Source organism: Ictalurus punctatus, chromosome 7 (assembly GCF_001660625.3).
Source record: "Ictalurus punctatus breed USDA103 chromosome 7, Coco_2.0, whole genome shotgun sequence".
In the NCBI taxonomy this organism is placed as follows: Eukaryota; Metazoa; Chordata; class Actinopteri; order Siluriformes; family Ictaluridae; genus Ictalurus; species Ictalurus punctatus.
The window spans coordinates 2,494,797-2,508,163 of NC_030422.2; the positions used below are offsets into that span (position 1 = coordinate 2,494,797).

The 13,367-nt window shown below is 39.5% G+C and overlaps 1 protein-coding gene across 1 annotated transcript in view; it reads left to right on the forward strand.

The window, feature by feature from the left end:
• Positions 1-8,615: 8,615 nt before the first annotated feature.
• The window catches only part of LOC100379168 (leukocyte immune-type receptor TS32.15 L2.2a), a 67,677-nt gene continuing 62,925 nt past the window's right edge, over positions 8,616-13,367 (forward strand). Inside the window, 1 exon segment of the mRNA NM_001329244.1 lies at positions 8,616-8,640. Coding sequence (NP_001316173.1) covers positions 8,634-8,640 — 7 coding nt within the window. The 5' untranslated portion in view covers positions 8,616-8,633.

The window sequence follows — 13,367 nt, forward strand, 5'->3', positions numbered from 1 at the left end:
GCAGGTGTGATAAAAAAATAAAAATAAATAAATAAATAAAATGATCACCTATCTGCTTGTTTTATCTCTTTTGTTGCTTTTAAATGTACACTTAGGGTCTCCACCTCATGAAAGAAAAATGAATGCATGTACAACGAGAGTATCATTGTGAATATAATTTAGATGGAAATATGTGAATATAATTTTGGATGGACTCAGTCCACATGTGATTGACTTCATCAAATGGTAATAAGCAACTTGTCTTGTAGTCTGAACCCAGCCACGTGTCACACTAAAGAACAAAACAAGAGGACACGTGTGGTCTGAGACTGGTAGCAAGGCAACCAACTCCATGAACATTGGTAGTAGACTGGGAGTGTTAATAATTTACAATTTATTAGTCACATACTCCACTGCCCTCAAGTGTTGCTGAATTTATTTTATTTCTATTCACCTTCATTAACAAAATGTACATCTAACATAAAAATCACTCTTCACTCTAGGAAAAATATATATATAATAAGATACAAAATTAAATTTTAGTATATTCGGTTTCAAGAACACATTTTTTTCCCCACAAAACTTTAATGTGTTAAAAAAAAACACAACATTTTACAAAACCTAAAACTACACATAAAAACAATATTTTCACAGATCTACCCCACTAATTAGCTTGTTAGCGGTGAGGGTTGTGCAGGCAAGACACATGAATATTTCTTTTATCGTATATTTCCTGCATGAAAAACTCCATGTCCTCTAATCTCTCGAAGGTGAAAAGGAAGGGAGCCCGGATTTTCTCTTCGTCCATTTCACTTTCATAAAAAATAGTGTTGATAAACAGGTCCTGCATTGTGATGGCCAACAAGGCATCATCCTCGTTCATCCTCATGATCCGTGGTAAGTGAACTTTCCCAGCAAAGTGGGGTCTGTTCTCCTCCACCCACTCACAGGCAAGCAGAGTCTGTTTCATCACCGCCGAGTCCTTTGTACAAAAAGATAAGACATTTCAATAAACATGTAATTAGTCAAGTGCTGCTCAAACACTTTTATGAAACAAGAAAGGTAATCACATAAACAAATAGTAATACAATACATTTCATTATTATACAACAATATATCTTCTGGAGCAGTCACATGTAAGCAGAATACAAAGTTGATCATAATGTATTATACCATGGTCAGTCTCAATACTGGATTCTGATTGGTTAGAAGGTGATGTGCATTAAGACACCACACTATCTGGCACAGATGGGGTGACCTCCATGAGATCTAGCACAGATGGGGTGACCTCCATGATGCTGCCAAAGTTACTGCACAGGCAGTTCCAGAGAGCTTGCGTAGACAGATACTGACAGTGTCTTCCCAAAATTAATGACAGTGTGTGTGTGTGTGTGTGTGTGTGTGTGTGTGTGTGTGTGCGTGTGTGCGTGTGTGTGTGTGTGTGTGTGGCAGGATAAGTGAACTACCCTATTGACCCTGCTTGGGGTATGGCTTTGGCAGATCAATAAGGTCGGAGCTATTCTATTATTTAAGGACCTTTATTTTGGCCGGCGCATATGTGTATTGGTGATTCAGAGTTCCTCGCCCCCTGGCATTTCCGGTTCAGTTTCCGGTTCAGTTCAGGTACGTTGAGGCTTTGCTCAGGGTGTAATGATGTGAACATCTCAAGGCTAATTTGTTTATTTATAGTTTTGGAGTGGTGCTGGTGGCGCGTGCGTTCAGTGATAGTAACATTAGCCGCGCGTGCGTAATCATACAACCTCGTGTCTGGAGTTTGTTCAACCCAATAGTAAGTGCACCTCTCCCTTTTTCACACTGGGACTGGGTAGATTTAGTTTGACTCTGATATTTGTGTTGAGGTGAGAGTGGGGAGTTGAGCATCTAATCTCCTCTAAGACAAATCCCTAGCTGAAGACGCTACATGTGACACTATTGATGGGGTGTATGTTGTGGCTTTGTCCTATTGTCTCCATACTATAGTGGCTATACTTTTCATTTTATTTACTGTTAACAATCATTCTGGTTCTGTTTAGGAGCTGTTTAACTGCCTCTATTTCATGTGGTGGTGTCAGTGGGCCTGAGTGTTCTAGCCACCACATCACAGTGTCTGTAATATTTTAGTTTTTCTTTCTTTGCTTATTGTTTAGTGTATTGTGTAATTCTGATTTAATTGGTGTTTTTCTTTCTCTCCAGGAGCCAGTGAGTCTTGGTGGACAGGGGAAGCTAGCTGCCTTCATTCGGTGGTGTGTGTTTCACAGCGTGCTCAGTGTCCCGGCACAACAACCTCCTTATGGTGTAGGTAGTGTTTAATGATTTGGTTTTAATTAAGGTGGGTTTGGATGACCTCCCAGGAAGTAGCTGGCCTGCGTTGTTCCCACCAAGATTATATTATGCAGATTATATTTTAAGTTGTTAAGCTAAATCATGGAGTTTATAAGACTAGTTTATTCTTTCCTTATACTTCAGACAAGTAGAACATATCTGTGTTTGTACATCAGTGTGTGTTATGTATGCTGTAGGTGTAAAACTTTAATGGAGGAGACTTGTCCAAGATGTAGGCTGCTCAATACTGGTCAGTCGAATCTTACATGAAGGATCAGCAAATTAAACTGTGACCACGAACACCATTAACTTAAGTGAATAAAAGGCAATAATCAGCAATATGCGTTCACACAAATGACTTTATTTGAAGGTTTCATTGATACAACATGACAGACACATGCACTACGCCATTGCTTGATGATGTTAAAGCAGGTGTCGGGAACCTTTTTGGCTGAGAGAGCCATGAACGCCACATATTTTAAAATGTAATTCCGTGAGCCATACAATATGTTTAAAACTAAATACAAGTAAATGTGTGCATGTCATGTAAGACCAACACTTTTAAAGTACAATAAGTCTCTGAATTCTTTTTAATAACGTTGTTGTGCTGTTTCTTACCAATGATGAATAAAGTACTTCTTGGCATTAATGTGACTTCTGGTGCTGCAGGGTTTTGCTGATGGCTTTGTAGTCTGGTTGATACGTGGTGAGGTTAAGCTTCACGCAGGCGTTGAGACTTCCACCCGTTAAACGTGATCGTAGGTTGGTCTTAATGTTCTTTAGATGTGAGAAAGACTGCTCACATGCATACGTAGAGTCAAACATGGTCAGTACAGCAATACTCACACGCTGCAGTGTGTGCTATGTGACGGGAAGCGCGTTCCAAGTTTTGACAATCAGCTGGTCCGCGGGTTGAAGTTTTTTCATTTCTCCCCACTTGTGTTTGCTCGCCAACTCTGCTTGCTGTCGTGCAAGTCTTCCCAAATCTTCATCCAGTGACTTGAACTTATTCACCCACATGTCTGAGGCCTTCAGGTCAGCAGCTTGTAGCTCAGGATCTCTGACGGAGACACCGGGGCTGTAACTCAGGTCGGCCTGTCCACTGCACACTCGTGTGGATGGGTGATGAACTTAAAAAGACGAGTGCGCTCACGAAATTCTCCAAAGCGCGCTTTGAATGACTGCAGGAGATTAGATGTGAAGCCGCTATGTAGTATGGCGTGTGTCGAAGTGCTGCTTTATATTTGACCGTTTCATCGATGCAATTTCATCATTGCATATTAGACACACTGCAGAAGCTGCTCTCTCCACAAAGGCGAATTCCTCTGTCCATTCCTGCTGAAAGGTACGATACTCATCTTTTTTTCTTGTAGCCATCTTCTTCGATAAAAGGGTTTCTGCAATTAGCTAGCTGACTACTTGATTAAAAGGAGGGAAGTTTACTTCCTGACCTCACAACGACCCGTGTGCGTTACGCATTATCCAATAAAAATTTGGTGTTGTCCCGGAGGACAGCTGTGATTGGCTCCAGCCACCCGCAACCACGAACATGAGCGGTAGCAAATGAATGGATTGAAATACATGAGAACGTTTTATATTTTTAACGTTATTATTTTTTTTTTATTAAAGATTTGTCTGCGAGCCAGATGCAGCCATTAAAAGAGCCACATCTGGCTCGCGAGCCATAGGTTCCCGACCACTGCGTTAAAGGAACTGATGAACCGGTTCATTGAAACAAACTGTCCGAAAGAACCGGTTCGCGGAAATGAATCGGACTTTCCATCAGCCCCCGCATGTAGGGTAGTGGCACACTTATAAAGCTGAAGCCCCGCCCATTCGGCATGAACCATTATAAAGAATAAATATCAGGTAAGTATGAACACAACAACCTCACACATAAAGATAAGTATACATCATCATAAACATATAGATATGAACATATAATACGATCATAATGTGAACATACACACATATTAACCACCTTCCTCATGTTCATTTCAATAAAAGTCCCCCTTTTCCCCCAGACACATAAACACTGGTGCAGAAATAGGACAGGAGTTTATCTCCTCCCTCTTGCTGTAGTCTCGGCGGACTGGACCCGGAAGACGGACGCGGACAATCTACAGCACAAACAAAGACAGACTATACAAATATACAGACACGTCAATAAAGATGTTCTGTTTTAAACTTATCTGGTGTGTGTAGTGTGATTATTGGGGATGTGGATCAGCAGGGAGAAATAATGTGATAAAATCCTGTGTGTGTGTGTGTGTGTGTGTGTGTGTGTGAAATGGAGCTGTAGCGCAGACCCACGTGTGCAGTCTAGACAATGACTAAACTACTGTGTGTGTGGGGAGATGATGTGAAGTTAACTAGATGGGCGGAGTGTGAGTGCTGTCTTGTCTTCTGTCACACAAACTTCTATGGGAGGTCCAGATGACTTGTAATGAATAATGAAATAAGAAAAAGAGAATATAATATTATTGTGAATGAAGCAGCTTCACACAGATATAAACCAGTCAAGTTCATCTCACCAAATACTGTAATAAATAAAAGGGGTAGATCAGGGTGCCCAATACGTCCGGTCGATCTCAAAGGAAGTGCTGGTAGATCTCCATTAAAATAAAAATAGATGTTATGGATGATGTAGAGGGCAGCCAGTCTGAGATCTCGTCTTTTCTCTCACCATGCGTGTGCGATCAAACGCGCCAGCGCTAAAGGCTATCGAGCGAAATCACTGAGTTAACTTTCCGATTTATTCCTCCTGAAGAAAGGGTACAAAATGAGAGAGGTAGCGGGATCAAGCAAGAAACAGAAGACTCATCACTTCCATGCGGAATGGGAGGATGATTTTTTTCACGATGTCATATTCGAAGTGCGTTTGTCTGATCTGCCAAGCTACCATTGCTATTCCCAAAAAGGGGGATGTGGAGCGGCACTTTAGGACTGTTCATAAAAACTACGATTCTCACGACTGACTTCAAATGCTAAGGCGCCACCGAAGCGTCGTTCCGGGTGAGTCACTCCATCATTAAACACAAGAAGTCATCCCAAGACGGAGAGGTGATAAAAGAGGCATTCGTAGACGCAGCTGACTCGTTGTTTCGGGACTTTAAAAACAAAACCGAAGTATTATCTTCAATCAGAGCTCTCCAGCTATCAAGAAGTACAGTTCCACGGCGCTGTGAAGTCATGGCCGAGGATTTGACACAACAGCTTTGGAAGGACATCACAGACGGCGCGTGTTTCTCACTGCAATCGGACGAGTCTACGGACGGAAGTGATACAGCCCAGTTGTGCGTTTTTATTCGGATGTTGTTTACAGACAGGACTGCAAAAGAAGAGTTGTTAACGATGCTGCCCATGAAAGAAGACACGCGGGGAGAGGACATTTTTCAGTCTTGTAAAGACTTCATTGACGAAACCCAGCTCCCAGTGTGCAAACTGATATCAGTCACCACGGACGGTGCGCCCGCAATGGTTGAGCAGCGCAAATGGATTCATCGCCAAGTGCAGGGAAGACGATGCTTTCCCTGACTTCCTGAACTACCACTGCATAATACACCAACAAGCCTTATGCGCAAAAATGCTGAACATGAAAGAGATCGTGGATGTGACAACAAAGATACGTGCTAGATTCTATACGTGCTAGATCACTTCAAATACAGCTGTTCGTGCGCATCTGGAGAAGGCAGACTGCGACCACTCTGAGCTCCTGCTACACACTGACGTGAGATGGCTTAGTAGGGGTAAATTCCTGCAGAGATTTCGAGAGCTCTGTCCGGAGATAAGCGAGTTCCTTTTTGCATGATATTTTTACATGATATCCAGAGAATTTTTGTGAATTTTTTGAATAAAATATAAAGGTTTTTCACAGCCTACTTTGCTCATATTTACCAAGGGTGCTAATATTAGTGGAGGGCAGTGTATATCATGTTTTTACTTGCAGTACCTTGTAGAGCCAGTAGGTTCACACAGCACAGACGAGCTCAGATGTGCAGACTCTAATCTATGAAGATAAAGTTTTTGCAAATGGCAGCAGTGATACAGTTTAAGACTTCCTGCTTCATTGTGTAGTCTTATCTGAAAACTGTACACAACTGCACATTATCTCACGTCAGTCATTTCAGATCTGATTTACATTAAAAAATAACCATTTATATCTAGCAATGAATGTTGTGATTAATTGACGTTATTACACAAAGAGTTTATTTGTTCTTATTTGTTCGTCAGCAGATATGTGATTTTAAATGATTTTAATGCTTACACATTTTAAATGATTAGCAGTTAAGACATGAAACATTATTGTGGTTTGGTTTATATTGTAGTTGAGCTGTGTGAGAAATGAGGAAATGCTGCCATTCAAATTCTCAGTAATGCCAAAATTAAAACAGTCACACCTGCATGTTCTCACTCTAGTTTCTGTGGTAAACACTAACAGCACTCAGTGAGCTGAGCTAATAATAAAAGATGAACATAATGTTAGATGTCACTGCAGCATACATTAAAGACCTAAACATCAATTAGTGATGGGGATTCATAAATATAAAAGATCTAAACACACATTAACTATGGGGATTAATAAATATAAAAGATCTAAACACTTGTTTATGGGATTAGTACATACAGTCCCCTCTGAAACTATTGGAACAGCAAGGCCAATTCATTTGTTTCTGCTGTACACCTGTAGACCTTTGGATTTAATATCAAAAGATGGATATGAGACAAGAGTTTAGAGTTTTTATTTCTTGGTATTTACATCTTGGTGTTAAACATCATAAAACATAGAACCTTTTGTATCAGACCAAACAGTTTTTAGGTGAGCAAAAGTGAAGGAACAGATAAGTTGAAGTAAACTGAAGTAAATAACACTTAATGTTTGGTTGCATATCTCTTGCTTGCAATAACTTCATCAAGCCTGCAGCTCACTGACATCACCAAATTATTAATTCCCTCTTTTGTGTTGCTTTTCCAGACTTTTACCAGAGTACATATCAGACTCTTTTCACTTTTTCCATTTAATTTGTTTTCATTTAAAACTTTTTTAGATTTCAATAGCATTTTATTTCTCAAGCCTATTTATTCAGTACCTGTCATCAGCATTACTCAGTACTTGTTCATCTCCAGAAAAACACCTCCTACTTTCACATGAAGCTTTACAGATTGTTATCTTATCATTTGCTCGAGCCATATCCCCCTGTAGATCTCGTCTGGTTTCCCACTGCAGCTAAGCAGGGGTGAGTTTGGCCATTACCTTCATGGAAGACTCTCTGGGGAAAACTAAGCTTGCTGCTGGAAGCAGCAAAGAGAGCATGGGGTGCTCACTCTGTGGGGTGCTCAGTGTGGGTCCTAATGCACAGTCTTTGGGATGAGACATTAAACCAAGGTCCTATGGTCATTAAAATCCCAGAACACTTATTTTTCTGTATAACCCTGGTGTCCTGGTGAAATTCCTCCATTGGCCCCCATCATGGCACCCTAATAATCCCCATCCCTGAATTGGATACATCACTCTCCTCTCCACCAATAGCTGGCTGTTCTGGCTGTTCTGGGTGTTCTGGTGTATCCAGGTGGATGCAACACACTGGTAGAGGTTGAGGAGGCACCTCCCCACCCCCACCCCATACAATACAAAACACTTTGAGTGCCTAGAAAAGCCTTACACTGATCTAAGGAATTATTATTATTATTATTATTATTATTATTATTATTATTATTATTATTATTATTATCATTATTATCCAAATATAATGGATGAAAATACACACAGATTTATTGGAAAAATCTAAATCTTAGAATCCCTTTCACTGATCACATCTAGGTTTTACATTTAAGAACCCCATTTTGTGACTAGCAGAAGCCCTGCCTCCCAGCTTCATAGGAGGTTCTGACATCAAGTCCAGTGAACTTTTCTGATCTTTATGGACTGCATCAAACCCAAAACCTGAAGTAAATCTGACAGAATAGAAAAGTTTCTTGATTTAGGAAAGACCTCGTTCTTTTAAAAGAGTTAGCTTGCTTACTCAATCAAACGAGATAAAAAGCTTTACAGAAAGGTCCACTGGATGTCTTGTTGAGATCAGTCATGAACCTGAGTGAAGTAGCAGAGGAACTGCACAAGTTCAGGAGTTGAATAAAGTTATGTTCTGCAAATTGTTGTTATAATTTCTGGGTTCACCTGAAAAGATCACATCAACTTTGACCAGAACGGAAGTCTTTCTCACTTTCTCTCTGTGTGTAAGAACACAGGAAGTGTAGTGTCTTTAACACAGACCACTGATCAGTCAGTCCTTCATCAGTGTGACAGGATGGAGCTCCGTCCACTCCGTGTGATGATCTGTGAGTAAATGTTTTCTTTGTGTCTTCATTAGAGTGAGTGGTGGCTTAAAACAATATGTTCAGATGAAGTCTAATGTCCTGTGTGATGAGGTTAATATGTGATTAGAACATTTTCGTAAGAGTCTCTGATATGATTGTTGGATCAGTGTACATCCATATCAGTTGTGTGAGTTAGTTCATTTGAGTTGAGCCCTTGTGAGAACTTTTATTATTATTTGGTAACTGAGGTTAAGGTAAGGGTTACATTTATATGTAGAATAGTGTTAGTTAGTTGCATTAATAATGATATCAGTGGGAGCGTACAGTACAGTCCCCTCTGAAACTATTGGAACGGCAAGGCCTATTCATTTGTTTCTGCTGTACACCAAAGACATTTGGGTTTGTGATCAAAAGATGGATTGAGACAAGAGTTTAGGATTTCAGCTTTTATTTCCTAGAATCTACCAATTGGGTGTCTGAAAGAAATGTGCTATGTTCTATGTCATTTACAGAAGCTGAAATTCTAACCTCTCTTGTCCTTTTCATCTTTTGATCTCAAACCCAAATGTCTTCAGTCTACAGCAAAAACAATAACTCGGCCTGCTGTTCCAATGGTGTCAGAGGGGACTAAATATTTTTTATTTTCAGCATAGTTTATGTGGATTGCTGTTAATTGGGTGTGTCCTCACTGCAGCCTGTAGTGTAATGACATTAGATTAGATATACTACGTACTGGATGTTCTAACCTTACCACTAACCCCAACCCTAACCATAGATGGATAACAGTGATGTATTGTGTCTGCCGTTGGTGCATGCGTGTTACAACATGCAGTACGTAGTGGATAAAATCCAATGTGTCACTACTCTACAGACTGCAGTGAAGACCTTTTGGTTAATTTTAGTGCATATGTGTGGAATCTAAAATCTACCATCTTCAAGATTTGTGTGTTATTTTGGGTTGTAGAGTGTATGTGGTGACGTGGAGTTTTTTCTGAGCGTGAATCAGATTTTGGTTTGTGTTATTTTCGTGGGCTTTTATCATGGATGAACATTTTCTGTTTCTTAGAAGGTATGAAAGGAAGAGTACATGAACATGTTATGTTGTTACTTTTAAATAAATAAATAAAAGATAGTGTTGATAAGTTGTGCTTAAGTGTGTGTGTGGTAAGAACTGCGGCTGCATCCGAAAAAGCATACTGTGACAGGTCTACTGCATTAGATTCAGTAGCCTACCTGCTGCATTAGATTCAGTACCTACTGTATTAGATTCAGTACCTATTGCATTAGATTCAGTACCTACTATATTAGATTCAGTACCTATTGCATTAGATTCAGTACCTGCTACATTAGATTCAGTACCTGCTACATTAGATTCAGTACCTATTGCATTAGATTCAGTACCTGCTACATTAGATTCAGTACCTATTGCATTAGATTCAGTAGCCTACCTGCTACATTAGATTCAGTACCTGCTACATTAGATTCAGTACCTACTGCTCTGTCGTTGATACAGTACAGTACTGATCAGTAGTAAGTGGTAAGCATGAATACAAACCAGACATACTACTCGGCACCGATTCTGACAGCTCATCTGTGCCAGTCCCGTTGCATTATGGAAGGATTCTCAACCTTTTGTAACTAAACCCCCTGCAAGCCTCCCCTATCATTTGGCATGCCCCCCATCCCCCCTCCATATTAGAGGGGACCAGGTATAATAGTGATCTATTTTTTATATATATATATATATATATATATATATATATATATATATATATATATATATATATATATATATATATTCTATAATCTGTTTTTGATAGATAGATAGATAGATAGATAGATAGATCAATAAAAAGATAGATATAACGGACAGGTATTGAACCTGAATGATATGAAATGTTTCTGAACACTATAACTACTTTGAACAGAGAACTAGGCTGTAATAACATGGACTATTTTACATGTAAAACATCTTGCATTACATTCGTCTTACATTCTAAAAACATTCACATTGGGACGAATAGGGACGAAGGGCGCGTCGCCTTATCCATGACATTGTTAAATCTCCGTCTCTCACCCACATAGCAAAATTTGTTTGGCCACTTGTGGGCCACATACTTGCTTTAGTTCTAGCCCAGTATACGCCTGGGTCCCCGGGCCAAAACCGGCCCACACACTGCAAACCGACACACACAATTTCCTCAGGCCCAGATCCGGCCCACACACTGCAAACCGACACACACAATTTCCTCAGGCCCAGATCCGGCCACACACTGTAAAGTGAATTATATTGTTTTATTTGGCCCGGGTCTGGCCCAGGCACTGTAAGACAGATCTGGCTGAGAGTCGGCTTGGTCCCCGGGCCAGATGTGGCCCAGAAACTGCTAAATGTACTTCATTTTAGTAGGGAAACTCAAATTCAACCATTTAATAAGATTAAGGGTTTTTATTAAACATTAACAAATACACTACAATATGAACATTTATTAACAACACACTTTTAAAAACAACAAGATAACAAATAAATATATTTACAGTATATTTAAAGGCAAAAACAAATTATCTCTCTGTCTCACACACACACACACACACACACACACACACACACACACACACACACACACACACACACACTGCTACCAACACACGCACACAAAAATTCAACCACTTAAAAACATCAAGGACTTTTATAAACAATTAAAAATACAATATGAACAATATGAATTCATATAATATGAATGTAATATGAATATTTATTAACAAATAACAAAATAAGTTAAACAAATATATTTACTTTTTGTAAAGAAAAGACATATAGAGAACATACAGTTGCGATCGGAAGTTTACATACCCCTTGCTGAATCTGCAAAATCTTAATACTTTTAACAAAATAAGATTGATCATAAAAATCCCATGTTGTTGTTCATTTAGTCCTGTCCTGAATAAGCTATTTCACATAACATATGTTTACATATAGTCCACAAGACAATGGCTGAGTTTATGAAAATTACCCCGTTCAAAAGTTTACACACCCTTGATTCTTAATACTGTGTCGTTACCTGGATGATCCACGAGTGTGTTTATGTTTTGTGAGAGTTGTTCATGAGTCCCTTGTTTCTCCTGAGCAGTTAAACTGCCCCCTGTTCTTCATAAAAATCCTCCAGGTCCTGCACATTCTTTGCTTTTCCAGCATCTTCTGTATATTTTAGCCCTTTCCAACACAGGCTATATGATGTTCAGATCTGTCTCTCACACTGAGGACGACTGAGGGACTCGTACACAGCTATTACATAAGGTGCAAAACACTCACTGATGCTCGAGAAGGTGACACGATACATTAAGATTCAGGGGGGTGTAAACTTTTGAACAGGGTGATCAGTTTAAATTGTTTATTTATTTAAAGATCTTATTTTTTCCATTTAGTACTGCCCTTCAGACGCTAAATAAGATACTTAACCTGTGTGTGTTCATTAACATGTGTGTGTTCATTATCCTGTGTGTGTTCATTAACCAGTGTGTGTTCATTAACAAGTGTGTGTTCATTATCCTGTGTGTGTTCATTAACCTGTGTGTGTTCATTAAACTGTGTGTTCATTAACATGTGTGTGTTCATTAACCTGTGTGTGTTCATTAACCAGTGTGTATTCATTAAACTGTGTGTTCATTAACATGTGTGTGCTCATTAGCCTGTGTGTGTTCATTAACCTGTGTGTGTTCATTAACCAGTGTGTGTTCATTAAACTGTGTGTGTTCATTATCCTGTGTGTGTTCATTAGCCTGTGTGTGTTCATTAGCCTGTGTGTGTTCATTAACCTGTGTGTGTTCATTAGCCTGTTTGTGTTCATTAGCCTGTGTGTGTTCATTAACCTGTTTGTGTTCATTATCCTGTGTGTGTTCATTAGCCTGTGTGTGTTCATTAACCTGTTTGTGTTCATTAACCAGTGTGTGTTCATTAAACTGTGTGTTCATTAACATGTGTGTGCTCATTAGCCTGTGTGTGTTCATTAACCTGTGTGTGTTCATTAACCAGTGTGTGTTCATTAAACTGTGTGTGTTCATTATCCTGTGTGTGTTCATTAACCAGTGTGTGTTCATTAAACTGTGTGTGTTCATTAACATGTGTGTGCTCATTAGCCTGTGTGTGTTCATTAACCTGTGTGTGTTCATTAACCAGTGTGTGTTCATTAACCTGTGTGTGTTCATTAACCAGTGTGTGTTCATTAAACTGTGTGTGTTCATTAGCCTGTGTGTGTTCATTAGCCTGTTTGTGTTCATTAGCCTGTGTGTGTTCATTAACCTGTGTGTGTTCATTATCCTGTTTGTGTTCATTATCCAGTGTGTGTTCATTAGCCTGTGTGTGTTCATTAGCCTGTGTGTGTTCATTAACCTGTGTGTGTTCATTAACCTGTGTGTGTTCATTATCCTGTGTGTGTTCATTAACCAGTGTGTGTTCATTAACCTGTGTGTGTTCATTATCCTGTGTGTGTTCATTAACCTGTGTGTGTTCATTATCCTGTGTGTGTTCATTAAACTGTGTGTGTTCATTAACCTGTGTGTGTTCATTAACCTGTGTGTGTTCATTAGCCTGTGTGTGTTCATTATCCTGTGTGTGTTCATTAACCTGTGTGTGTTCATTATCCTGTGTGTGTTCATTAACCAGTGTGTGTTCATTAGCCTGTGTGTGTTCATTAACCTGTGTGTGTTCATTAACCTGTGTGTGTTCATTAGCCTGTGTGTGTTCATTAACC